General features: G+C 46.5%; 2 protein-coding genes across 8 annotated transcripts; one reads left to right on the plus strand and one right to left on the minus strand.

The window, feature by feature from the left end:
• Window positions 1-2,139: 2,139 nt before the first annotated feature.
• Window positions 2,140-5,754, minus strand: ANAPC13 (anaphase promoting complex subunit 13). Of its 3 annotated transcripts, none has more exons than XM_069024172.1 (3): window positions 5,673-5,754; window positions 4,672-4,797; window positions 2,140-2,594 (listed from the first exon to the last, which is right to left on the minus strand). In XM_069024172.1, exons 2-3 carry the CDS (start codon window positions 4,768-4,770, stop codon window positions 2,469-2,471), a joined length of 225 nt encoding a protein of 74 aa, XP_068880273.1. In that variant the 5' UTR covers window positions 4,771-4,797; window positions 5,673-5,754; the 3' UTR covers window positions 2,140-2,468. The 3 variants fall into 3 exon arrangements, with proteins under 3 accessions (XP_068880273.1, XP_068880275.1, XP_068880274.1); XM_069024174.1 differs by lacking the exon at window positions 5,673-5,754 and adding an exon at window positions 5,251-5,550; XM_069024173.1 differs by lacking the exon at window positions 5,673-5,754 and adding an exon at window positions 5,190-5,550.
• Window positions 5,755-5,773: 19 nt separating this feature from the next.
• Window positions 5,774-27,366, plus strand: CEP63 (centrosomal protein 63). 5 transcript variants are annotated; one of them, XM_069024169.1, is made up of 15 exons: window positions 5,774-5,843; window positions 8,539-8,657; window positions 10,228-10,408; window positions 11,613-11,708; window positions 13,827-13,949; window positions 14,763-14,876; window positions 17,240-17,473; window positions 17,729-17,874; window positions 18,606-18,740; window positions 19,523-19,637; window positions 21,468-21,665; window positions 22,091-22,177; window positions 23,689-23,888; window positions 24,415-24,712; window positions 26,852-27,366. In XM_069024169.1, the coding sequence occupies exons 2-15, from the start codon at window positions 8,614-8,616 to the stop codon at window positions 27,008-27,010; spliced, it is 2,130 nt and encodes a 709-aa protein (XP_068880270.1). In that variant the 5' UTR covers window positions 5,774-5,843; window positions 8,539-8,613; the 3' UTR covers window positions 27,011-27,366. The 5 variants fall into 5 exon arrangements, with proteins under 5 accessions (XP_068880270.1, XP_068880268.1, XP_068880272.1 ...); XM_069024167.1 differs by lacking the exon at window positions 5,774-5,843 and adding an exon at window positions 5,850-5,981; XM_069024171.1 differs by lacking the exon at window positions 5,774-5,843 and adding an exon at window positions 5,850-5,974.
• The last annotated feature ends 324 nt before the right edge of the window (window positions 27,367-27,690 follow it).

Raw genomic sequence — 27,690 nt, forward strand, 5'->3', positions numbered from 1 at the left:
GGGTAAGAGATTTGAAGGATCCCACAATTTCTCTGGCATGTGTCTGCTGGCTCTGACAGCAATTTGCTTGCTTTTTCTTCTGCCAGTAACAGTAGGTGTGGTGAAAGGAGGAAGTTACCAGCCAAGAAATGAAGACCAGTCTTGGGTTATACAACTGAAGCTTCTTCTTAAGAAGGTGGGGCACCTTCTATTCTAGCAGGTTTCCTTAATTTAAATATAGTTTGCCCTGGGGGATGACTAATCAAAGACACAAATGGGTTGGTATCACTCTGTGAGCAGCAATTTGACTACATGTGTTGAAACTAAGGAAATTATTGCCTGTCTATTTGTCGTTTGCAAAGAATGTCAGGATGGTTGTAGGTGTCTGCAAATCTGATAAGCATCTGGGCGGGGCCGGCGCTTGGTTTCACAGGGCCCTGCCTTCGGAGAGTTCATGATGATCCCTAATCTCCCATGGCCCTCCTGCTCTCCCGAGTGCCACGGCCCAGAGTCCCTTCTACAAATCCTGTCACCACCTCAGGCGGGAGACAGGTGACAGCACTGTGTTGTGACAAAGGGAAGGTACCACTTCAAGGTGTCTGGCTCTCCACTGGGCTCCCAAGCAACTGCTGTCTTGGATAACACACAACTGGCATTCCCACATTTTCTCACAGACCTGGTGGAACCTCATGAATTCAGCTCTAATTCAAGTAAGGAAGGCTTTTTCTTTCCTTGCTGGATGGGAGGAAGAAGATGGCCAAGGAAAGACAACTGTCAGGGGCAGGAAAGGTAGTCTGAAATTGGAGCTGGAAGGTATAGGGGCAAAATCGGGAAAACGAGGGTGCTGGGGAGTCTGTAAAGGGATGAGAAGGGAGGGAGCAGGGATGGCTGCTGGATGGAAGTTGGGTGGTAGCTTTGCCTGGCGTTTTCTTAGCAAATTCTTCTAACATAGGCCAGGGAAAGGGAACGTGGGGTGGATTAGAAATAACTCATTAAGCCCAGGCTCTGCTTTTTTTCCCCTGGTGATGATCCAATGAGGAGCTGAACTATTACAGCTCCCAGCTGCATAGCTGGTTCTTTGGTCCATGCTGTACTTATTAAGTTTTTTGACTTTGCTAATTCTCAGGTTAATCCTTAACTCTTCCTGCTGTCTGCAGCTCCTTCTCATTCAGAGAAGTGTGTGCTGCTCCTCTGGTGCAGGCACGGATCACACTTGAGGCAGAGCATGTGCCTAGCACGATTCCTTCACAAGCACCTTGAGCTCTTCAGCCTCAAGCAGCTCAGCAATCTGAGTCTCACTGAATGTGTGCCACGCTGTGGTCCCATTTGATAATCACCCAGGCAAAAGTTGAGGCCTGTTATTTTGAATAGGATAAACACTGAGAAAAGACACCAAATAACTTCTGCGGATCTGGAAACTCCAGTGCTTTTTCTGCTGCACTGGCAAAAGAATATAATTTAAACATTGTTTTCCTTCCAGCTCCTTTCTCACCTCTACCAGTAATCCTAAACTCTGTCAAAATATTTTCTCCTTAGCAAGAAGTTCTGCCAATGGTGAGATGGAATTGGTCCAACAGTGAAACATGAAGAACAGAAGGCTTTTACCTGTTGCAAAAGACACCTGAGAGTCAGAGATAAAATAAGGTAAATCAAGAGGGCCTTGCCTTTCATCTCAATACAAAGAGAGGTAACAATTTGTTGCCTGAAGCTAAGCCCTACTTGTTTCTTTTTTTTTGTTTTGGATTTTCATTTCCATCTGAGGTTGCTCATCCAAGTGGCTCTCACTTTAAGAGGCCCTACACTGGGACTGGCAGGTTCTTCCTTGGAACTCTCAACCATCCCTCAGAAGACCATGATTTTGAGTAACCACCATTTCAGCATCAATTAGACTGTCTGTTCACTGTACACACTGGCAAGCATTCCCAGGATGTCAGCACTGGAAATGCTGTCCACTACTACCATCAGATCCTGAGAGCAGGAATTCAAGTGCTTACAGGCTACTCCCTGCTCTTGATTCTGCTGACCAACCTTTCACACCTGCCCCACACATCCTGCCTCAGCCCCACACTTGTTAAAGATGGCAACAACTCACAGCTATTTGGGTTTTGTACACTGAACTCTAGACAATAATCCCACTGTGAGCTTTGAAATCAATTGCAATTTGAGACAGTAAAAACTTTTTAATCATGTGTAGAAAACATTTAAGATCAGAATTGCCACCAACTTAAGAATAATTTAACAAAAAACATGAAATAATCTTATAAGCATGAAACATTTTGCACTTGGCTGTGACATGTCAGAACCTCTGCTATTTCACATTCAAGAGACAAGCATTTTAAAACTCTTCTCTGTGAGCAGAACCACTGTTGGAATCTGGAAGTTTCAGAAATGTTGTTTCCTCCTTAGGGCAGCTTATGATAGCAATGGTCATCTAAAAAATATTTTTATGTTGCATTCTTGCATCCACTGTATGAAATCCCACTGATTCACTAATTTCCTGTGGGTGGAATATTTTCATGGAGATACTGGAGAGCCAAATCTGTCCACTTCATTTCTTGCTCTTTCACAGACTCGGTGGTGCCGCCGTTGTCTTGCTCTGGTTCAGGGAGCTCATTCTGAGAACAAAACACAGGTACAATGCATCCCACACGTAATACACCTCCTGGAAGCAGCAGGTTCTTACTATTTGTATGGATAGATATAAAACCCCACAAACAAGACCAGAGGGTGCATCTGAACAATAAATATCCTATATACTGGTCCACTTAAAAATATTGCAGAGCCCTGTCACAAATAGTATTCTTTTCATTTGAATATGGTGCTTAATCTGAAAGGTAAATTGTTTTCCAGGACCCTGGGGCCTTTCTATACACTCAGACTGCACACACAGTGAGGGAGAATATACAGCAAATGCAAAGGAAGTAAATAACAGTACAATGCAATTATTCCATTGTTTGCAATGTGCTGCTTCTGCTGTTGCCAAGAATACAAATGCTGCAGGCAACTGGTTCTGTAACTTGTTACTATCCTATGGCAGGTGAGAAGGCCTTCCTGTCTGTGTGCTGGACTCAGGTGTGGCTGTGCTGGATGAACAGCAGAAGCCAGAACCCCCTGCCAGGTGTGCCACTGAGCCGCTCACAGCACAGTAAGGGGAAGGAGAGTTTAACTGAGATTTCATTTTCCTTCCTTCTATTATTTGTTCTCTGTCTTGCTGTATTGGTGTAGTCACACTGAGCATGTGCTATTCTGCCAGATACCATTTGGGCAGGAATTCTGGGTTCTAGACCTCTGGAAATCCCAGTGTGAGCTAAATAAAATGTTTCAGCTTTGAAAACAGTGAATGATTCATGCCCGTTTGAGTTCCCAGAAATGTCTCGAGTGAGCACTGGGGCAGATTCTCAGGACAGGCTCAAATACCACTTTCACAGCCTTTCTGGTTGCTCCTTTGCAATCTCCTTGAGTAAGTCCCCTGTGAATTCATGCTGGTCTTTCCATGGGATCAGAGCCAATCCCATCTCTGGGGATCTTTATATCCACAGCCAGGCCTTTCTTTCTATTGTTAGTTGGTGAGGCTTCCTTCTCTGGGGCTGTCATCTGTATGTCACTGTAAGCCATCACAAGATGGCTCTAAGGGAAGAAACAATAATGTTTCCACTCAGGGTGAAGGCAATTGTCAACAAGGAACCTGTTTATGATACTCAGCTTACCTAATAAAGGTTACTGGAAGCAAAGGAGGGTTTGGGCTCTTTTAGCTGAGAATCACACTTCTGCAAGACGCTTCCCTCAAGCCCAACTCTTGGCAGGAAAATGTGTGCTGTACATATGGATTTTGAGTTGTGCAGCTGCTCCTCGCCCTCTCTGAAAAGCCACTGGTGGCAGGGCTAAAGCTTGAGCCACGTCACAAATTTGGAAATCTCTGTGCTGAAAGAAACCAGCACCCCACAATCCCCATGGCTGCCCTATCTGTGCTAGCTGGGGTGAAGCTCATGTACCAGAGAGAACAAGGAAAGGGGAAATCCTCAGCTACCTCCCACTTCCTTGGAAGTTTCAAAATAGCTAAGGAAAGGTATCACTGTGGGAGATCTGAAGCTTCAGCTCTGGGCTCTGTGGGATCAGCAGGAGCTTTTCCCCTGCTGCCCCTCTTTGGCCTCGCAGCTGTACCCTGGATGAAAGGAGAGGTGCCATGCCTTGGGCACAGCAGCACAGAGAAGAGTCCTGCTGCACCTGCCAGCCCTTCACTGCTGTCCTGGAACTGCCAACAGCAACACTGTATCTGGAAAAGACTGCTTTGAAACACCTATGGGAACCTCTCAGCTTCTTTTAATACATTGCAGGAAGTGGAAATAAAGTGTAACCAAGACTGCAACTATCAGTGTGACACTGATATCAAACACCAGGAACCACAAAGGGAAGCAGAGAGAAAGGATAATTCTACTTCTTCCTGATGCCAAACCCAGGACAGTGCGATGGGAAGGGCACTCCAGTTCTGAGAAGATTCAGCAACTGGTCAGGGGAAGAGGGACAGAAACATCCATGTCCTCATGCACACAGGAATGACTGGCATATAGGGCAAGGAAGGAGTCAGATCCAGGAGCCTTTTGTACGCCACAAACAACACTGTGTCTTTCCTTGGAAGGGGCTGTGATAAACACAGCAGCCTTAACTCAGATTGATACGTAGCAATTCACCTACCAGAGGGATGGCCACATCCTCGTAGGGCAATTTATCTTCCCTCCATGCATCATCGATCAGGTCCAGGATCCTGCCATCCCTCTGCACCTCGCTGTCCATCGTCGCAGCGGGTGAGAGCAGCTAAATCTGTGACACAAAGCAGATGATGTTTTAACAACATCCCCAGCCAAGGAGCAGCATTTGGACTACAGGCTTGTTCCAGGTTTGATGCAATCCATATGAAGCTTAAACTTAGAAGGAAAACCTTGATTTTCCTAATCCACTCAAAAAGGGGTTAGAACCACAGGAGAAGAACTTCATCTGTAAAGAACTCTATCAAAATGAATTGCAGATTGATATGCATCAGAGATGAATATATACAACCAGCTGATTATTGTTAGTGTTATTTACGTGCATTTATATCTACTGACTGACTTTTAGAAGTCTAATTTGAGTGAGTTTGAGCACCTAGAGCTGCCCAGGACCCTTTGCTGCCTGCTGGCTTACAGCCCCTGACCAGTGCCGTGTCTCACCCACACCTTCAAATGTCTGGAAGTGTCACAACAAAGGACTTGAAGGTACCCAGAATTCTGCCCGAACCTGAAGTCCAGTTTCCAGTGAAACAGAAGCAAAACGAGACCTATCTTTCAGCCCCAGATACTATAATTACTCCAGAGTGTTTCACTGTACTCTGCCCTCCTTGAAGGGTCACCTCAGGCCCTCGCCCCGGTGTGACCCTGCAGGGCAGCAGCAGCAGGCGGCTCGATCCTGGGGGCTACGCGACAACTGACACTCATTCAAAAGCAAGCCAGGCCTGGCACTCGCCGGCTGCCGGAGCCGCGGTGTGGGCGGCGGTGGGCGCGGGCCTGAGCGCATCCCAGCCCCGGGGCGATGCGATCCCTGCCTCTCCCGGCCAACACGGTTCCGTGACGGCCCCGTGACGGCTCCGTGACGGCCCCGTGACGGCTCCGTGACCGCCCCGTGTCCCCCCGGTGCCCCCCGCGGGCCCCTGCCCGCCCTACCCTGCCCATCACCGGGGCCGGCGCTGCGCAGGCGCCGCCCCAGCGCATGCGCGGGGCTGCCGGCGCGGGGCCGCCGTGCGCGCCGCAAGGGTGGGAAAGGCGGGAAGGGGGGAAGGAAGGAGGGCATGCAGACAGGAAGGAAGGAAAGAAAGAAACAAACAAGGAAGGAGGGTGGGTCGGCCGGCCGGCCAGCCAGGGCTGGGGTGCTGGGCAGCCCGGAGCGGAACTCGGCCCGCGGGCTCGGGGCTGGTCCCCGGGGAGCGGCGCTGGAAGGGCCCCGGGCAGCGAAAGTCCCGCGGCGGGTGCGGGGTAAACACCGTGAGGGCTCGGGAGCGGGGAGGCTCCGGCTGGGGAGGAGCTGCAGCAGCGGGGGAGTCGGGAATGCTGCCGGAGGGCAGCTCCGGTGGCTGTAGCGGGGAGCACTGCCCGGGCACGCTGGCCCCGGCTACTTCACAGGCTTAAGCTGCAGGTCTGGAATGGACATCAGGAGGAATTCCTTCACAGAAGGGGTGATTAAATATTGGAAGGGGCTGCCCAGGGCGGTGGTGGTGGAGTCCCCATCCCTGGAGGTGTTTAAGGAAAGACTGGACGTAGCACTCAGTGCTCTGGGCTGGGTGACAAAATGGGGATCGGTGACAGGTTGGACTTGATGGTCTCAGAGGGCTTTTCCAGCCTCAGTGATTCTGGGATTCTTGCCTTGGCGAGGGGTGATTGGCTCCGGGCTCCTGCCGCTGGTGCCATTCCTGCCGCTGGCAAGTGGAGCTTGTCTGTGGTATTGCTTTTGGGAGGTTATTGCTCCTTTCATTGCAAGCATGCTTCCAGCAGCGCTTTAAGGTTGCACCTTTCTATGTTTTTAAATGTGAAGTAATCCCAATCTTTTCTCATGGGCGCTATTCTTAAGTCCTCCTGCATATTATAAAGTTCTCTCCTCTTGACTCTACTACAATTCTGCCTTGAGCTGGGATGCTAAGCCTTGTTTATTTTTAAATGTGTTGTTTTGGTTTGGGCTTTTTTTTTTGCCCCCCCCCCCCTTTTTTTTTTTTGCAAATACTTCCATTTTCTTCATTTTCAGAAGTGACCAGCCAGCTCTCCTTGCTTCAGCTGTAGTTTATGAAGGAGATTGTTTCCTCTTGTGGGTCTTTACTCAGGTGCCTGTAACTTGCACATCACAACTTGCAAGCATGAGAGGCCAAAATTTAATACTAAATCAGCAAACCTTATGTAGTATAAAACTGGCTAGAGGTGTCTGATTTTAAGGCTTTTCCCCAAAATCTGGGTATGCCAGAAAAGTAAGCAAAGCTGGCAGGCTGTGAGGGTGGTAAGGCACAGAGAAGCCATGGCTGTCCTTCCAAGGAGGTGTCCAAAGCCAGGTTGGATGGGGCCTGGAGCAACCTGGGATAGTGGAAGCTGCCCCTGCCCATGGCGGGGGTTTGGCATGAGGTGGTTTTAAGATCTCTTCCAATCCAAACTGTTCTGGAATTCTGTGCTGTCTGTCTCCTCATCTCTCTGACCACTGAAAATTCATTCTGTGTCGGTGTGATTAGAATGTAAGAGGTGAGCTGCTACTGTCTAGTGGCTGCTGTTGCCACCTGGAGAACTCTTGGAATGCTGTCAACAGCTCAGGGGGTCTGCTCATCTGCTCTCCTCAGCACCCTGCCCTCAGCAGAACCACGAACTTGTTCTGCATACTGATTGGGTTTTGTTAAGCACAAAGAGGGCCAAAGACAGACAAAACACTATCAGAATAGGGAAAGAATTTTTTTCTGTGTATCTTTTATATGCTTGTGGTTTAAAACACAGCTCCCAAGGACAGGTTTTAAATTGTGAATTGTGTTTTAAAGTGCTGTAGGAGCAGGATGGAAGATTCTTCGGGAAGGAGAGCAAAGCTGAGCCTGCGTTTGTGGAAGTCTCCCTTGCTGTGACCTGCTCCCCTTTTGCTGATTGCTTAATAATGCCCAGTTAATCTTTGAGGGAAGGTGTTGGAAGGATCCATCTTCATGTTGGAAAGATCTACACATCTTGGAAAGTGTGTAGATTTTGGAAACATAAGTTTGTGTTAATAGCTCTGGATGAGTCTAACCATTTTTGTGTTAGCTGCAGTTTCATGAAGGAGACATTGAAACAAATTCTGGCTTCCTGGCTGTGGTTTCATGGTCACTTTATTCCCCATTTTCGACTTTAATGTAAAGCCTTCTTGCTTTCACCAAGATGTGAAATTTCTATGGGCATGCATGTGTTTGTGACGTAAAACATGTAATTTTTAACTAAAACAGTGTACTGCTGCTGTAAAGCTGTTCAACTTATTTTCATAATTTATGGCATAATTTAAGAGGAATTTTTAAGGAGTTTGTGTTTTGTTTAAATTCCCACAACCATTTGTACAACTAGTGTGTTCTGAGTGTGGTGGGAAACTGCACAGTCTCTTTAACCTAATCTCTAATAAGGCCTGGAAAAGATGTAATTTATGGGTGAATTCTTACTGCTACTTGCTTGTGTTTTCTCTCTGAAGTGACAAACTTCCCCGTCAGAGGTGGATCTCGGGCTGACCCCTTTGAAGCCCAAAGGTTCCTGTTACTCCACAGTCTGGTGCTCTCAGGACATCTACCAGTCCCTCTGTATTGAGTTCACACAAGTGCAGAGTTGCTCAAGTGCAGATTCTCATTGCTCCTCTCTGAATTTATTAGATCACATGAGTCTGTCACTGCAATTTGGTGGTGCTGGGTGATAGCATTGGGTATATTTTTCTGGTAGAAAAATCTGTTTTCCTCTATTTGGCTTGTAAGTTCATGAAGGTGCCATTGTTTTCCTCATGCTCCTGGTATGTTTTTTAACGTCTTTGCTTTGTGGGCTTCTGCTTGTTCTGCAGTTGGATGGAGAAGCAGCCTGGTTTGTGCAGTGCTTTCCTGTGCTTCCCTAGTGCTGAAGCCACCAGGATTCAGTGATGGAGGCTTTGCTGGAAGGAATGCAGAGAAATGGGCAGGGGAGGTACGTATGCAACCGTACACAGCAGTCATTCCAAATGATTTTAGCATTAACCTTGCCTCTTACTCAGAATAAATCCTCTGGTATCAGTGTGCAGTGGCCTTCAGCTGCTGCAGGAGCAAAGTCACTGGGTGGGCTGGCTCTGCACTAATCCCTGCTCAGGTATTATAGTCTTAGTTGTCAGAATTTTAGTTCTACGTCTTCCTGAAACCTCACTTCTTCTTTTTTCTGTTGTTGTGAACTCTTCTTACTGTCCAACACCAGGAGCAGTAATAAGTAGAGCTGTGAATAAATATTTATTTTGTAACAGCCTTGCAAGGTTAATGAGATGTGACTTTGTTATCTGATTTCATCTGAAAACATCTGATTATTTCCTGCTTGCGTTGAAACTGCAGAGTCCCACTCAGCTCTGAGGAATCCTTAATGCTCTGTCTGAGGTGAGAGCCTCTAGACTTTTCAATCCCCGAGAGAGACTGTAGTGACAATAACAGAACAAAATGTTTTATGTGTTAAACAACCGTGAAGCAAAAGTCACCGATGCCATTTTCCTAGTCATCCTTGAGAATGTGACTCAAATTTATTTGATACTGTATCTTCTTCAGAGAGCTGGTTGCAGAAATCTAGTTTAGAATTTGCTACATATTAGCAGCTGCTGTGAAGGAAATGTTCCTGCTCTGCATAATAGCTGCTAATTTTTGGTTAACTCACAGGACAGGGTGAACTTCAAATGTGACTGATTTTGGCTCCTTTAAGAAGTATTTCTTTTCCTATAGAAAAAGTGCCAAGTCGTGAAGTGTGCATATGCCCTGGGGGAACAGAGAAATTTCCATCCCTTAACCTATTGATTTCCATTTCTTTTCAGTTCTTCCCATTTGACAGGCAAATTAAAGGGGTAGAGATCATTATGGAGTTTGCCACCCTCTAGGGCTGTGTCTGGCAAACCTTAATATTGTCCCTGTCTTGGCAGCTTGGGAAGTTTTAGAGGAGTTACTTGAATTGGCTTCAATAATTACTGCACCAAATTAGAAATCTGGGCGTCGCTAGGGAGCTTGTGCTCCCCGATGGATTGCGAGGGTTTGATTCTTCATTATCATGTTGTCATCCAGCCCCCTCTGCTTCAGGGTTTGTCTGCATTTGTGATAAACTTCTGTTTTTGGGAGCTCATAGCCTGGCTGTAAGATTCCTCTGGTGACTGAAACCTGCTATAAAATGCCTCTGCCTGGAGAGCAATTAAGGCAATACAAAATATGAATTAAACACGCTTTGGTTTACTTAGGTAATGCATAGTACCCAAGGCAAAGGGATGAATGCCTGAGTGTGAAGTGATGTGGTATAGCAGGCATGGATGGTGCTGGGTAAAAGGCTGGGCTTGATGACCCTGGAGGTCTCTTCTGACCTTAATGACTCTCTGGTTCTATTTCTGTGCAAGCTGATTTGAGGAGAGTTCAAAGCACTGCGTGTGCAGAGTTGGTGCCTTGGTGCCAGTCAGTGTGTTCTGCTGCCTTTGCTGGTCTGGGACACGGGACGTGTTGGGTGGGACCTGCTTTGTAACTCCAGGCTCTCTCCCTTCCAGCGGCGGGTTCTTGACCTCCTGCGAGGCTGAGCTGCAGGAGCTGATGAAGCAGATTGACATCATGGTGGCTCACAAGAAGTCCGAGTGGGAAGGGCAGACACAGGCTTTGGAAGCTTGTCTGAGTGCTCGGGAGCAGGAACTTTCCTCTGCCAAGGCAGCTCTGCAGGAAAAACAAAAGGAGGTACCTTTGTTTCATTCTGTTTTTTGGTTGGGGTCAGTAGTGTGTTTTACCTGTTAGAATCAGGAAATCAGGAAGAGAATTCTTAAAGGACCTGTTGGAGCAAGGTGTCTGGTTCGTAGTTCAATCCAAGTCAAGTGATCAGCTCCCCTAGGGTTGGTGGAAGCCCACATACTGAACTGTTACAGTTATTAGAGAGAACCCAGAGACACTGGTTCTGGCTACAGCAGTAATGAACAGCCACAACCTGTGGTCATTGGTGGAAAAAACCCATTTTCTACTATATAAATTGCACCAAGAAAACCATTTCCTACTGTAAACTACACCAAGATGTTGCTGGGAAGCTCTTCACGGGCTATTTTACAGAGCTCTGGTTTTGTGGTCCTTAATTAAAGGCCTGAGGAAAGTGCAAAAAAACTCTGTATTGGTGGAAAATTATCAGTAAGTGAAGTTTTTGTGCAGGATGTGGACCATAAGATGCAGTTGAGCCACAGGATTTTAATTTGCAAGAATGATGTTTTTTGTCATATAGCTTATTGTTATTATCAATTATGTTTTCTCAAGACACTTGAAATGTTTCTTACCACCAAAAGCAAACACGGATTTCAAACTGAACTGTAAAGTATGTTTGAAGTCTCTGCTGGAGTATATTCGTGCTTTTGGTTTAGTCATAGGAATTTTCTGTGGGTTTTCTTTTAATTTTAATTTGTTGGCTTGTGACCACTCAGGTTGTGGATGGGAAAAAGATGGGAGGAAAAAAAAAAGGGATAAAAATGAGTCACAGGAGCAGTTGAATCAGGGCCAGGGAAGTCTTTTCTGTGAGCTTCAAAACCCATTTATTTCTTTTTCCTTGCTATTAGGAATCTCTCCTTTGCCTGAGGATAGTAAGATAATGACATGGCCAACTTTTCTCTGGGTAGATAGCTTGAAATCATAATGCATATTTTTGAAGACTTTGATGAAAATACTGAAGAGAAATAGACTTTTGGCACAAACCACATATGTCAGCTTTGTCCCCAAAAGTGAAATCCAGAAACTGGCTCAAAACAAGAGGCCGGAACAGAAACAGTTGTGGCCCAAGCCTACCAAAGATTTAGGCACAGCCTCCATCTGTTTCATAATGAGGGACCCCACTGAAATGTCCATGTACTACTGACAATAAAGGGCACTTCTGTTGTTGTTATTTGCTTTTTATCCCTTTGTTCAGGTTAGCGTGTTGCGTCGCCGGGTCGAAGATGTGGAAAAATCCAAGCAGGACATGGTTAGAGAGTATGAACAACAGCTGAAGAAATTCCAGGAGGAGGTGAGTTGCAAAAAGAGAAGTTTGGTTTTTAGTTCCCACTTGATGATGGGTCAAATACCTCATGTCATTGTTTTTGTTTCGATGCTGTGGTTCTAAAACTCCCCACTCTGTTAGTGTTTGTGTGCTTACCGAAAAGAGCATTGAGCCTAGATAAAGTGACATTTTTATGGCTCACTTGGCCTGTTTTTTGTGATTTGGAGGAACTTGGTGGCAGACAGAGAAGTGTTGGAGTAGGAATGTTTTCATATGTTGGACATCTGCAGAAGTTTACTGCAAGAATGTCCTGTGTTCGCCCGTCCCAGTCACCACAGTTCTGGTTCTGGAGCTGCCACGGGTACAGGCAGTATTTCTGTAATTCAAAAAGGGTGGAGATGTAAGTGGCCTGGCTTGTGTGACATCAGGAAATAACAGTTGTCTGTGGTCTCATCTTTTTGCCACTGATGACTTTAGTAGAGATTTTGTACTCTCAAGGAATATTAGTCTTAATACCCTTCATAAAAACAGAGTATACTTAGAAAATGCTGTTTTACAATAATATCAAAGCTTTCATCTCAAAGCCTCTTGTTCAGTGCATGGTGGTACCTGTCCTGCAGGTGGTATAGCAGCATTCCAGGTTTATGCCTGAACTCTGCCTGTCTCCACTTGCCTGTAGCAGGGACTGAACTGGCATGAGCAGCTCATAGAGCACTGACCTGTTTCCTCTGGAGGGCTGGACCTAGTTCCTGCTCACTGTAAGCCATAAGTGAAATTAATTTGGTAGTCTCTGCTGCGATGACAGAAGGCATCTTTTCTCATTTAAAAACACCTCACTATTCCATATGACTAACAGTCTTCATTCACTGGGTGTCCTCACTGGAATTGTGGATAAGCTGCAAAGCAAAGCTGAGGTGCATTGGCAGATCAGCCTAAATTGCTAAGGCTGAAATACAGCCTGTGCGTTGGGGCCTAAATTGCAGTTTGTGGGTATTTTACCTACACAGTATTAATGCTGATGATGCTGAGCTTCAATATTCCTCAGTCTTCTGTTCTTAGTACTGTTTGGGGAAATTATTTCTGTCCCTGTTTACCACCATTTCCAGTGCAATTACAGGTACAGTGTCTAACTTACTGACACTGTTGAAAGAATAAACCTCTTATCTCCTGATATGTTTGGCAAAAGATGTTGGTATTATCTCTAAGCCTGAACATCTGTCTGTTCCCATTGAACACACCAAAGTACTGAGTGCATCAGGTCTTGAATCAGATATTTTTTCTTCTCATGGTCCTTCTGTTCATCCACAGACTTGGCTTTGTCCATCAGTAAAACGGCAGTGATGGCTTCTCAAATTTGTGTGGCTGTTTGGACACCATTTATTTAATAGTTGAGTTGGGGGGAGCTTATCAGGTGAAAAATTCTTTGCAAGTTGCAAGTGATTATTTGCATGGAGGGTCATTTAAATGTCAAGAGTTTTTTCCTCATTCCTGCTTCTGATATGACTTCAGCATCCTAGCAGCAGGCGTAGGAGTGATATTTTCTGTTGGCATTCTCCACTCATTGTGAAATACACAGTGTATCTAAGCAGAAAATGACAGATGAAGTGGTGTTGATATTATGGATAATGGCAATTCTCAAACCTTCTCCCACTAAGCAGGAGAGTTCCAGTTCCCACCTGAGCTGCACCAGGGTATTTTGATCACACAAGAATTACCCACGTGTGGTGGGGTGGGTGTGCTCCTGTGGGTGAGGAGATCAGCCACAGGCGCTGCCGCCTCTTCCTGAGGCTGGGAACCACCTGTAGAGAGGGGGATGCTGTGCCCTTGCTGCATTGACAGCTGCATGTACACCTCCATCTTATCAATATTTCAGTCATGCTTTAATTGTGGTAAGGCAGAGCTGTAATTAAAGCTGCTGATGTCACGACTTCAGTGGCATCTTGCTACTCTCATACAACTCGTGTGTTTTGCAGTGCTGTTGGTATAAAAGACTCATTATCCAAATGGAAGCCTTCACTTGGGAGCTGTGCAGCCTTGATGAGGGCTTTGTTTGTGTGAACCACTTTGTGTGTCTTCTTTCAAAGGGCTGTGTAATTCTTGCCTTGGGGCCTTGAGCAAAGCTCTCTCTTTCACTGTATCCTGCAGTTGTCCCGGCTGAGGAGGAGCTATGAGAAGCTGCAGAAGAAAAAAACAAGAAGCAGAGGAGAAGCTAACAAGGGACAAGAGGAGGACAAGTTTGAATTGAGCCGACTGACCAGGAAGCTGGAGGTATGTGGTAAAAAAGGCAAGTGCTGACCAGCTTGTGTGTATTAACTGACTTACTGGGCTTCACTGGTGACTGAACAGTCCGCTAGGAAGTGGGCTGAGTCCTGCTTAAGGAGCACTGCCCATCTACTCTCCAGGTGCAGCTCTTCTCTGCATGTGTAATAAAGGCAGTTTCATGTCTTGGGGTCTCTGACTGCACAGCATAAACCTTAGTGCTGTTCTTACCCTTAGACTAAATAAAAGGAAGAAGGTGCTGGAAGAGTAACTAATTATGAGAATCGAATGAATTCCAGTGTGAGGAGGTTGTATTCTCACTTCTTTGAGGAGGAGGGAGCTACATGTCAAACTTCTTCTCAACCCTGTCTCATGTTCTAATCTTTCTGCTCTGCTGAGCTCAACCCCACCCAGTTTTCTCCTCCTGAAAGACGTGGTAACAGCACACACCCGACTGATGTAGTGCCCAGTTTCTGGGGCAGAGATTAGCAGTCAAATTCTGTATTTAATTCTTGTCATCTTGGTGATTTCAATAGCAGCATGTTTTGGAAGCTAAAGCCAGTCTGAATTGTTAAACCCCTGACAGCAAACCCATGAACCCAGCCACGAGTGTGTTGGCACTTAACATTTGTGAGCAGCTTTACCTCTGGAGGGGAGCACGGTGTGTGAGGGCTCTACACTGCTGAGCTTCTGCATCAGGTGACTGGCTAATGGTTTCCCTGCTGGGGGAAAGGTGTGAGGATATGGTGGGGAGAGAAGGCAAACGTGGATGTGAACTGGAGGGGGATGTACTGCTCCAAGCCACCCCTGCTGTCCTTGCAGGAGTTCCGTCAAAAATCACTTGACTGGGAGAAGCAGCGCCTGCGGTACCAGCAGCAGGTGGCATCGCTGGAGGCGCAGCGCAAGGCTCTGGCAGAGCACTCCGAGCTTGTGCAGGTACAATTAACATGTGCTGAAAGTTTCTGCTTTGTTTGTGGGAGGGAGGGAGAGGCTAATGAAGTCTCTCAGGCTCCCATCCAGTTCAGATTGCCATTGAAGTGACTTTTAATGTTCTGGCGGAATAAGGTTTGCTTGTACGAGTGCTGTATGGAAAAAAGATCTGGAGTCTGTCATCAGAGATTAGATAAACCTTGTGCAGCTCTCCCTGACATCCCTCTGTTTAGCAGGGAAGACAGTAGGGTGCAGATTTCCCTGGGAGGCAGAGACCACAGCATATGACACTTTAAAGTATCTGTTACATCACGTTGTCTAGTTGAAAGCTGTGTACCTGCCAGCAGCTAAGTACGTACCTTGTGGGTCCAGCTGAGAGGGTACTGTTGGAAAACAGTCTTCCCCTACAGCAGAGAATTTCACAAAATACTGAAGCAACAGCAGTTCTCAGCCCCCACGCCTTTTTTTCAGTCTCTCAAAGGTAAGGAGTGGTGGGGCTGCTGTTCTGCAAAGCTGATGGCTCGGTGAATTAGTGGTGCTGCAGCAGAGCAAGATGAATTGACCTAGAGCACAGCTGTGGAGTCACACAGACACAATCACAGCAGACACTGATAAGAAGCTCTTGCTGGGACTTTGCACTTAATGGGCTCCTGAGTTGCTCTTGAGTGGAAGCTCCTGCGAGGAGGGAGACTGTGATGACAGGATTGAAGCTGGCTCTGACAGGGGCTTTGTGAGAGGCTGACACCAGGAGATCTACAAATGCAGAGAGAGTCCTTGAGCAGAAGGTCTTGCTGCTCTGCTGTCTGTGTGTCATTGATAGCTCAATTGTTTGGGAACAGATGTGTCCTTGGAGCACAGGCTGGGACACTGGGGCACAGAGGAACTTGTCTTACTGTGCAGCAGAAAACCAGGAGGTTGGGAAGGTTTTCCCGAAGCAGCATAGGTGCCTTAGGTGCACAGGTACTGTGAACGCACTGCCTGAATCCTCAATTGCTTTGAAAAGCCCAGCATGGAAGTGCTAAATTTTTTGCCTTGGATGTTTCTGTACATTTTATGTGCTTAGTTGTCTTTCTAGCACCAAGGTCGAGATCCATGACCTTGGAGTACTTCTCCTCTCTCTCCTTTCATCTGGCTTCCCCTCATCTCTTGCAGAGCAGCTTAGGGAAGGCTGGAGTTCTTCCCCAGTACAGACCACCTTCTGGAACACCTGCAGCCTTTAAAGTCAGCCTTTCTTAAAAACCTGGAATTCTCTGCTGGCCTGGATGTTGTGTGGCTGGAAATAAGAGACAGCTTAAATGTTTTCTTAATGCAGAAATAAATACTCAGGCAGTCTTGTACTCCAGCTTCTTGGGTGAAGAAAGGCTGTGCTTTAAACTCTCGGCCCTCTTGATTACCTTTTCTGTTGTGACTATTCAAATAATAATAAAAGGCTGTAATCAAAACTCTACCACAGCCTTGCAAAGGAGCACTTCTTATAGTTTGAGTAAATCAAGGCATGTGGTGATTCTGAAGCTGGCAGGCATTGCTACTCTTTCAAACTGGGAGTATAGGACTGCTCAAATATTTTGTTCCAGCCTTTAAAAATTCAACGATTGTATACAAAAAGGGAATATATGAAGTAGATGTTCCTAGAAGCTTATGTGAGAGCTGGCTTGTTAAATTTCACCAGCTAGCTGTGTGGAAAGAAATGCTCTGCAATAAAGTATTGTGCCTATAAATAATAGAGCAGGTATTGTCTGCTTCTTGTACGTTCCTTGTAACTTTTTCATCTGCCATTAAAACACTGAAAAATTCAAAGTGAGCATTCCCCCAAGCTGCTGGAACCTGGTATTTACTGCAGAGAGCAAAGCAAATTGGCTGTTATGCCTGGTTTGTTTTGGGGCTGTTTGGTGGTTGTGGTTTTTCCATTGTGCACCCAGAGCTGCTTTCTGTCCTGGTGTGGAATTAATGGTTGGGTAATCTCTGCCCTGTACATGGTTTACAAACCTTCTTACCTGCAGCCATCAGTCCTGGTCTAGTCTTGGGCTCATGAGCAAAAAATAGCAGGAGGATTTGTTCTTAGATCATACTTGGGCAGCAGGAGTGATCTGAGATTCTCATTTTCCAGATTTTCTTTGAACTGCTTTTGGAATCAAAGAATCCTCTCTTTTTTCATTTTAATTTTTACTTACTCTGTTTGCCTTTGGAAGTTTTATCCATCACGTAACCCTGGAACAATACTCTCCCTAATTCCCTGGAAGGTATTGTTGCTCACTCTGAGAATGTGGCTCGTTACACTAAGAAATCAGTAGTTGTGTTGAATGCAGCTTTGGTACAACTTTTGTGTTTTTGCAGTTTAATGCTTTAATGCAGATGATTGCTGTTGGCAGACCCAGCTGGCCAATCGGAAGCACATCCTGGACTCGGTGGAGCTGGTGAGCTGCTCGGAAATCCAGCACTTAACCAGCAGACTGGAGAGGGCCAATGACACCATCTGTGCCAATGAGCTGGAGGTGGAGAGGCTGAGCATGAGGGTGGATGACCTGAGTGAGGACAACCGCATGATTCTGGAAGATCAGCAGAGAGTTCAAGAAGAATTAAGGCAGTCCAAGAAAATGTTAGAGGTCAGTGGAGGAACTCCTAGCAAACGGGGTCTAAAGCAGTGCTGGTGAGAAGTGGTGGGAAGGCTTTTCATGCTGGAGTTGTCTCTTTCTAGAGCCTTTGTAAAGTTCCTGCTTGGCATCAAAATCGACTTGGTAGCCATGTGCTGCTCTGCAGTATTTCCAAGGGTCATAAAAAGTCTGATCAACGTCTCATCACATTGCAACAAACTGGTCTGGTCCATCTTGCAGCAGTCATTCCTTCTGCCTCCTGTGCAGGTGTTGCAGGATGAGAAGATGGAACTGAAAGCCACCTTGCAGTCTCAAGAAGATTTCATTGGCAGCTCCAAGCTGCACCTGGAGCAGTTACAGAAAGAGCTGGCCAGGATGACTGAAACTCTTCACACAAAAGAATTCCTCATCAGGTAGCATCTGTGCCTTGCTGGTACTTTGGCTTTTCAATCCAAATCTATATTCCAGGTTCTCTCACTGAGGACAGCAGCAGCATTTTCATGCAGCTGGATCTGTACTGGTAGCATTTAGAACAGTGCACTGCAGTTTCTCACAAGCGCTGTGCTGCCTTGCAGCATTTTTCAATTTGCATTGCTCTTGAAATTAGCAGATAATCAGTGGAGAGCATGGAAGGAATCCCCTTTCCTCATCTGGGTTTCTGGAGGCAGCACAGGGCTTTTGAGGGTGCTTCTCCCAGGCATTTTCAGCCGAGTGCTGGAGACCTTTCAGGGTTTGATAACGTGCTTATTAACCTAGGCGAAAGTTCTCACTGACTGGGGCTTGGTGAGGTAACTACAATCAATGACACAATCATCTTGGCCTTCCCCTTCTGCCCTGGCAATGTGCAGAGGCTGTTGGGTTCTGGTGGCCGTGTCAGAAGGTTTGGGTGTTGGTCACCTACCAGTCTCTGGCAGGAAGGCCAACATCAAAATAAAATGAAGTCTTTTAAAATCAGCCTGAGCTCAAGCAGGGGCTGTCATCCAGCTGCTGTGTTTGCTTACTCACCCTGCACACAGTGGTCACCTGCTTTTAGGTTCTGTGCATTTTCCAGAGAATTCCAAGAGAACAGTAGTTATGTTCCCTGTACCAGTGAACTCAGACATGATGTTTCTGTGCTGAGATAAAAGCTGCTGTTTCTGCACAGGGCCTTGGAGGAGCGCTTGCAAGGGAAGCTGTTGTCCTCTCCAGGCCTGGAGCTGGAGCAGGTGCTGCTGCAGCTGGATGTTGCCCAGAAGAAGGAACAGCACCTGCAGTCAGAGGTGACTCGTCTTGAGAACAGGTAGCCTGCTGCTTGCTCCCTCTGGAAGTGCAATTAGTCTTGGATAATAATACGACACCTAGTTGTGTTCATCAAGTTAGCCAGTGGTTTTTGTAGGCTTGTTTTAAATATCAAAGGGCTGAAGAAATCAAGTGCTATTCATTTTGCAGTGTAATAGTGACTGCTTTGGTAATTGGCTGGCTGCCTTTCACTGCACACAGTGGGTGTTCTCAGTGCTCCAGCTTGCTTAGACTGAGCACCTTCACTCCTAATAGGCTGAGGAGTCTTTGTTAGGCAGCTGGTAAGAACCAGATCCAGAATTTCCTGTGAAGTGAGGATTATAAACAAATCTGTCCAGGGAGAATTGTGGACTCTCCATCTCTAAAAAGTGCTCAAGACCAGGCTGGATGGGGGTTGAAGCAACCCAGACTAGTTGAAGGTGTCCCTGCCCATGGCAGGGGGTGGAATGAGTTGAGCTTTAAGGTCCCTCCCAACCCAAAGCATTTTGTGATTCTATGATTCCTCTCCAAGTTTGTGGTTTTCAGACTTGTATTTACATAGAAGTTTTGTAATCTTAGTTTGTAAAGAAACAAGCAAGAAACAGCTGTCATCTGTTAGATCAGCTTCCTGATCTCTTGTGAAATGATTTGGAAAACAAACCCAAAGGATTGGTAAGGAACTTGTAGGCTGAGTTCAGTTTTTGTTGTAATGGACATAAAGGACTGCCTGGAAGATCAAAGTTTCTCTGACCATTTTCTCCTCCTTGGGTTATTCTAATCTATACTTTTGCATTTGGCACCCAGCCTGGTGTCTTCAAATGCCAGGTGTGTGCAGCTGAGCGAAGAGCTGGGTGAGAATATCAAAGAGCTGCAGTCCCTGGAAGAAGACCAGACTGAGTCAAGGGCAGAGATTAAAAAGGTAACGTGGCTGTGTTCCCGGGGATTGGGATGGCACCTGGTGGAGTGAGCTGATCCCTGTGTGCCACGTGCCTCAGCAGTGGGGCCAGGGCAGGGCTGCTGTGCAGGCAGGGATCTGCTGGAGGTGAGGAGCACACCTGGCAGAGGAAGGGTTGAGAGGACACCTGTTTGCAGGTGTCTGAACCTGCCTTTGTGAGCATCTCCTGGGCATCCCCCAGTACTTCTGTACACTGTGGAGATACTTGAATTAGTGCTGGAGGGGCAAATATGTGAAGAAATTATGGTCTGGAATCCAGAGTTTAAGCCTAATGCAGGCTCCCAACAGGATGAAGAGCAGACAAGGAATGAGTTTGCTGTAATATGTCCTTTCACACCTGAGACAGGACTTCAAATGTGTCCTGGTCCCTGTGTGAATAGGGGAGCGTGTTTCAGGCTTGACAGCTGGACATGAGGGCAGGGGCTGGGAGGAATGGAGCAGCTCACCTGCCACGAGGGGCTCACCCCAGAGCTCTGAGCACCCAAGGGGGCTCTTCACAGTGGTCTGCATGAGCTTGTGTGAGAGCTTTCACTGGAGCCTGGTAGAGTGGAAGCCTCATTGAACCTGAGTGAAAAACCTCACTTGTGTGGAAATCTTTCATCCTTTATTCTGAACATACAGAGGTGCAGATCTTGCCAGAGATGTGTGCTTGGTTACACATCTAAACAGCCACACAGTAAATGAATCTCCCACAGGCTGCTGGGGAGGAAGGAGAGATTTATGAAGGCTGTTTCTGTTTTATATACTTGGGAGGCATTGAGGTGACATGGAGATAAATCACCGTGTGTACAGTATTTACATGGGTAGGCAGAGATCATCTGGTTCAATTTTCTAAAATGCTTGTAATTCTCAGAAAAATCCTAGGTGTTTGGGTGGTTAATATTTCTGACTAATGGAATGGAGTCTGGGGGAAGGAATTATGCTGCTGTCGTTCTGTTGTACCACTGAATAAATATACAGTGTGCCTACCAGAATATTGTATGTGGTGCAGGTCTGCCACCTCAAAAAGCATTGAATAAACCAAGATAAGGTATGGAAAAAGATGACCAAAAGGATGGAGTGGTTTTTATACAAGGAACAGCTGAATGGAATAGGACTTACCCAACTGGAAAAGAGATAAATGAGATTGAATGGACTAAAAATAAAATCATGCCTGTCATGTGGAAAGTAAATAGGGAATGATTATTCTCTCATAATGCAGGGACTAGTGATCATCACACAGAGTTATGAAAACAAAGAGATGTATTTTTACCCCGTGCATAGCTGGCTGGGGGAAGTTTGCCATGGGAAGCTTTAGTTGCTACAACCTAACATTGATTCAACTCTAATATCGATTCAAAAGACTTAGGGCAAATTAATTCCTGGAAGAAAAATCTGGCTTGAGCTATTTAAAGTTCCTATCTTTAAATACCTCAGGAAGGCAGAGTGGCAAATTGCAGGGTTATATTTTCCAAGAGTTACTGTGCTTCCTCAGTCATGGTGAACCTTTGGCTCTCTGGTTTTGGCTACAGAGGTTGAATGATGAGCTGAAGAAGCTGTTGGTTTGATAAGTTATGGGTCTTCTCACCTACTTCATGGCATGAAACTTCTTTCAGTTGGCAGTGTATGGTGTGGGAAAGGATTGGGTTGAGGTGGCTTCCAATCAGGAAGGGCAAGCATGTGCAGAAGGTTTGTTACATAGAGCTTTTTGTTTCCCAGGACTGAGATTTCATGTTACCACGTGCCATACTTCTGCTTTTTTTGCTGAAACGTGTTTTAAAAGCTCGTGGGTGGTGTGTGCTTGTCTTCCTCCAGCTGAAAGAGCAGCTCTCTCAGGCTGAACAAATGCACAGCAGTGAGCTAGAAGGGATGAAAAGGGAGATCTCCAGGCTGACACAGGAGCTGCACCAGCGGGACATCACCATTGCATCGGCGAGCGGCTCCACCTCAGACCTGGAGCAGCGGCTCAGAGCAGAGATTGAAAGAGCAGAGAGGAAAGCAGTGGAGCACAGGGTAAAAAAGGCACAAGACTCTTATGCTATCTGTTCAAGGGATCTGAAGGCTTGGAACACCATCCTGCTTTTTAGCTACATTAGTACTTTCCTTCTCTCTTTAGCCTCTGTACAAAAACTGAGACCTTCTGAAGGAATCTTCTAATGATGGTGTTCACTGAATCTGTCTGGCTGCTTCTTTTCAAACCAGCAGCCTACAGTTCCTCAGAATTCTTTGGGATCATTCATGCTAACTAGGCCAGGATGGATGACATCTTTGGAAACTGAGCATGATTATTTTTGTAGCCTTCTCTGTAGGGTCCTTGTACAACTGACAGCCCAAACCTTGCTTAGTACTTGAATTTGAAGGTGTAAAATGCTTGGAGGGTGTTTTGGGCATGTATTGTGTTCTTTTTCTGAGCTTGTTGTTTGTCTCTGTCTCCTCAGGTAATTCTGGTCCAGCTGGAAACCTTGAGGCTGGAAAACCGTCATCTCTCTGAGACTCTGGAAAAAATAGAGTGTGGTAAGCTGAAGGTATGCCATGAGGGCCAGGGGCTGGGAAGGGGCTAGCCTCGTGTTCCTGCTTGGGAATAGTCAGAGTTTTTGCCCAGGCCTCTCAAAATGGGGGACAGAGCTCAGTGAACTTAAAACCCAAGCAAAATGGGCAATTTGAGAGGAAATAAGGTGCAGAAATATCAAGCTTTTGTTCAGTCAGAGAGTGGTGAAGAGAACTGCAGAAGCAGCCATCATTTCCATTTCTTCTGCATGGGCTCTGGCCCATGTGTTTTAGTACATTTCATTTCACTTCCATATTAAGCCAGTTTACCTCAAACCTTTGATTCTCAACCTGTGAGGTCCTTTTGACCTGTCCTAGAGCTGCTCTGGCCCTTGAAAGACTTGGGTTGAGAGCGTGTTCTCCCCTGGTGAGGAGCCATTCAGCAGGGCTCTCCCTTGCACTCCATGGGCAGGATGCAGACTGGGAATATGGGCTGGATGTGCTGGGGCAGTGTTCTTGGAAAGGGCCCTGTGGTGGGCTCCTGCAGCTGAACAAAACCTCTGAAACTCTTGAGGCAGAGGGAAGAAGAGGCTCCTGTGTGGAAGAGGTACAGCCTTGGCAGAAATAATGAGCTGGCTCATTTTGTGAAGGAAGAAGTGGCTGGTTTGCAATTTCTGTCTCACCTTAAGCAGAATGGATGCTTCCCAGAGGGCAAGGGCTGGATTCAGACAGCTGACAACCTCATGAGAGTACATCAGAGCTTTTATCCTGTTAGATCTGTGAGAAGGAAATACTCAGCTCTTAGTATTAGTTTGGAGTGATTGTCAAATATGCCAAGTTCCTGGGAAAGTGCTGAACAGAAGCTTGTGGCTGGTGGGATGGATTAAAACCAGAGCTATCTGGGGGCCTGATTTGAAACTGAAATAACCTAAGGTCCATTACTTTCTGCTTGAAAAGTAGCTGGTGGCTTTTCCTGTGTGAGTTCCCAAAAACGTGGTAGCAGTGTGCAAAGCAAGAAATCTGCCTTAAAAAAAAGCCCCACAGCCCCAAGGCACAGGAGCTGGATCTTGGCCTGGGGGTCCTAATGCACATTTGGAAAGACCTTAGATACAGAGGTGATGAGAATGAATTAAGCATCTAAGTTAAATAGAACTGGCAAAAAGCAAGTGGGAATGTCACGGGAGTAGAAGGAGTGGAAATTACACCCACCTGGCCTAGTAAGAGGAAGATGATGGGAAGAAGCAAGTTGTTCAGAGTTTCAGAAAGGCCAGAGGCAGGTGCATCTAAACTATCCTAGGTCCATGTTTAAAAGGAATTCAGTGGTGAGAGAGACTGATCTTCCCAGGCAGATCAGCATGTTGGGTCTGGATGCAGGCCCCATAAGCCATATATATAATTAATTTGCTCCTAGGAAAGTCTTGAAGGTTTTTGCCAGTCAGAATGAGCTTAGGGGTATGCCTTAAGGCATCTCTTGCTGGCCCTTGCTCTGAATGTGCCTGTGGTGTCTTGCAAACCAGAACTTCTGACTTCTGCCCTGCTTGTCTGTTAGGGGGACGATGGCACCCTGAGAGCACTGAGGGAGGACTACACCACTGAGCTGCAGAAATTAGTATGTGAGAACCAGCAGCTGCGGAAGGACCTCGCAGAGACCAGGGCGAAACTGGGGGTCACTGCACAGGTGTGCCCGGGGGAACCCCAGGGCACTGCTCAGCAGGGCCAGGGCAAAGAGCCCAGGGATGTGCAGCACAGGTGAGTGACCCTGGGGATGCTGCTTCCTCAGGGGGAAGGAGGGCAGAAGGTGTGGGGGTGTGGAGGGTTTAATGGCATGCTCTGTCTCTCTCCAGTGCATCGTGTGTCTGGGAGAACACAAGGACTCTTTGGGAATCTGCCTTTATGCCTTAAGCAGTGCAGGACTTGGAGTCCCAGCTGGTTTGTGTTCTGCAAAGCCAGCAGTGTTTGTCTTTTGGCTGCCTTTGCCTCTCTCTGGAGCAGCAGTCTGTGCTGCTTTTGGTGACAGGGTTGGATGTGGCCCAGGCGGCCGTGCTCCTTCCTGTGCTGTGCTGGGATGTGCAGGCTGTGGTTTTTGGTGTCTACAGCAGCAGAAGAGAGAATTCTCTACAGGGACTGGATGTGCATCTGGAAGTGCTATGGAAACAAGTTTGGATTGCCAGGGCTGTTAGTAACATCTATGTTAATTGTTGCCTCTGTGTGAATTTTTGCTGGAGTTCAGCTGCTAAGAGACAAACTCAGTTCTGTGCTCAAACCTGCCTTCCAGGACAGCTCGGGAAGCACAGCACGAGCAGGATGAACATGCAGGGAGGACACATCTCCAGCCTGACAGGACTGCTCAGCATCATCACAGGGAGTCCCAGAGGTGTGGGGCTGCTGAAACAGGAACTGTGACCCCCGAGATGGGTGAGCCACCCTCCCAGAGCAGCAGCAAGAGCTGCAAGGAGTCACGTGCCTGGCTGGGAGCAGAGTCTGTGCTCCATGCGGTGGATGAAAACAAAGATTTTGCAGATGAAGCATCTAAGCAGCCTGCCTCAAATCATCACAGAGAATCTGTGTTTTTGGTAAGCAGTTGTACAGGAGCTAGTTGCTGCTCAACAGCTGAAAACAGAGCTGGGTTCTCATCTGGCAAAAGGAGACAGGCTTTTGAATGCATGACCTAACTGCATGTTGTGTGTGATCCTGTATGTAAATCAGTGTTAAACAGGGAGGGAAAGCCACTGCTGGGTGGGTAAGACTTGGCCAGGGGGATCCATATGGTGGCTCTTCAGAGCTCCTTGGAGCAGAACTTTGTGTTTGTGTGCTTGCTAAGCTAATTCCAGGAGCTCATGGTTCTCTCCGTGCTGGTGCTGTACCTCAGTGTGTACCAGGACCTGCTCATGTCCCCTCAGAATTCTGCTTCAGCTTTTGGCTTGGGTCTGTAGTAGAGGCTCGGTGTGGATGTGGAGTGCTGGGTATGTCTGTTTCACACAGTCTCTGGCTGCCTGTTGCTGCACATCTGTAAAGCACAGGGTCAGCTTTACCCCTTTCAATGGGGCTGCAGCAGTCAGCACACTGAACCTAAAGCTGCTTATGCTTGCTGATGGCAAAGCCTGAAATCCCTGCTTCACTGCACAAGGGGAGCCTGCTCTTTTTCCCAATTGCTGATGATACTTTTTTCATAGGGGGCAGTGTTGGCACTTTCTCTGTCCTACCTCAGCTCAGTTGCTGAAGCACTTGACCAAGATACAGAAAATTTGCACTGAATCACTTCTTCCTGTCATGTCTGGGGAGGGGAGAATGCTGAGCACTGGTCCTTGCTCCAGACGTGTTGCTCCAGCAGTGCTCAGAGCAGTTTCTCCTCTGTTTGTGTGTTGGTAGCAGTGACAACTTTTAAACTATTAGCTATCTCTTTGTGGGAGTCCAGAGGTGAGGCTCTAAGGCTGGTGCACAGATAAGTGGAGGCTTGTCAGGTCTGTAGATCTTGGTGCAGTTTACTACCAAGAATAGGTCTTGATTGTTTCAAGACTAAAGTAGCTTGTGCACATACCCTAAGTTGGGAACTTAGGCAACTGCAATATTCTAAATGGAAACTCTTCAGGTTGCAGGATTGGACCTAAAGTGTGAACAGTTCCACTTCAGGGTCTGAGAAGCTCTAGGGCTTGATGTTTAATAGAAGAGAATGGGCTGCTTTTTATTCTGAGAGGTAGAAATAAGGTTTCTAAGGAAATGCAGATATTTGTCCTGGTGTTGACTGGAGCTCCCTGCTCATGGTCAGGCTCCAGTGTCTTTAAATCAATCCTTTTAGCACTAAGAGGGGAGAACTTGTCTTCAGTAGGCAGTAGTGGGGTGGGAGAGATTGTTGTCTGTAGCCTTTTCTGTTTCCCTTTGTTCCTGGCTGTTGATAAGACCTGAAAACCATGAGACTTTGGGATTTGGAAATAACCAGTTGTCTTCTCTTGCCAAGACACTGAGACAACTTGTCTGTAATGGAAAGCAGCCCTTTAGTAACCTTAATATTTCATGTGCCAGCCCCTGTGCATGAGGCTTCTCTTCATCAACTTGTACATTAAGCCTGGTTCACAGTGTTGTTTTTGTAAGTTAATAACTTGTGGGTAAGTGATGTGAGGAGCAGGAATAGTTCTTGACTGTAAAGGAAAGAATCTGGAGTAGTTTGTTGACTGTTGCTGGCTGAAGTGCTGTTCCGTGAGCTGCAATGAGATTTGGCCTGTACTTGCCTGTGGGATTGTACCAGGAGCCCTTTACCTTGGGGAAGAAGAGGAGAGGTATATGAAAGAAAGCAGAGATATTCCCAGTGTGGAATATCTGGTGAAGTAATTACCAGTCTGGCAGTGCTTTCCCTTCCCTGGACCCAAACTCTGTGGTGCTCCTGCTCACTGAGATTTTTATGGAGACAAGGAGCAGGATGTAGACCTTGAGTTGTACTAACAGCCAGGACAATCCATAGTGACCTTCTCTAGCCCTGATTTTTTGGTATTGATTTTTTGGCAGTGTTGGCTTGGTGCAGCAATCATTGCTGGCTGGAGGTGTTGGGAGGGATGTGACCTGTGATACAAGTGTGAGGCCTGAGTGCTTAGTCTGCCCACTAAGATGGAAATGAGCCCTCTAGGAGCATGTTCAGTTGTGTGGTTTGCAGATCAGGGGTGTTTCTGGCCAAAGCTTGGAATGAAGGAATACCTGATAATCCCTTTGTTTCCCTTTAGTGCCCCTTGCCTACAGCTTCTGTCGGATCCATAGCTGCACGATACCTGGAAGATGAAGAAGCGAGATCCCAGCACATCCTGGAGTGCCTAAATGCTCACATTGAGGAACTGAAAAAAGAGAGTGCAAAGATAGTGAGACGATTTGAACACCAGGAATAATGTTTCTTGTGCAGTTGGAATGCTGGTTACTTTACGTGGTTCCAAACTGTGACTGGGAAGGTGCCTATATCCAGTTGGTATTGGAGCTTGGCTGAGAGGCCATGAGTCCCAGCTGGAGCTGAATCAGCAGGATGGGAGCTGAGGAGAAGGAGCTCCTCTCTACGTGCTTGCTCTGCTGAGGGGTGTTACACCACAAACATTTTAGGCAGCTTGCTGTAGGTCAGACCTGCATCAGAGCTATGTGCTCACTCACAGAGATTATGGTGTTTTTTAAAAGCAAACCATTTGCTGGTTTTTATGTAAAGTATTTTAAGTATATTTTATACGTGTAAAAGCATTGAAATAAATCAGAATGGCAAACATCTCTTTTCTTGTTCGTACAAATACACAAAGTGACTCCTGTGGCTTATCTTCCCTTCTCATCAGGAACTTGGATCAACACCTTTTCCATCGCAGCATAGCTATGTTCTTCAAGGAACAAGGAATGTAATTCCTCTTTCCTTTAGGCTATCTGCATTTTTTCCAGTTAATTTGCCCTCAGTGGAATTTCTTAATATTTCCTGGTTCTTGCAGCTTCTGCCCTTTACAGTTTGTGTAGTATCTGGTGTCTTTATCTTGCTGTACAAGGTACTTGGAGTGCTGCAGAATAGCTGAGGAATGAGTGGCTGAATTCTGGTTGT

Source organism: Aphelocoma coerulescens, chromosome 9 (genome assembly GCF_041296385.1).
Source record: "Aphelocoma coerulescens isolate FSJ_1873_10779 chromosome 9, UR_Acoe_1.0, whole genome shotgun sequence".
NCBI classification, from domain to species: Eukaryota; Metazoa; Chordata; class Aves; order Passeriformes; family Corvidae; genus Aphelocoma; species Aphelocoma coerulescens.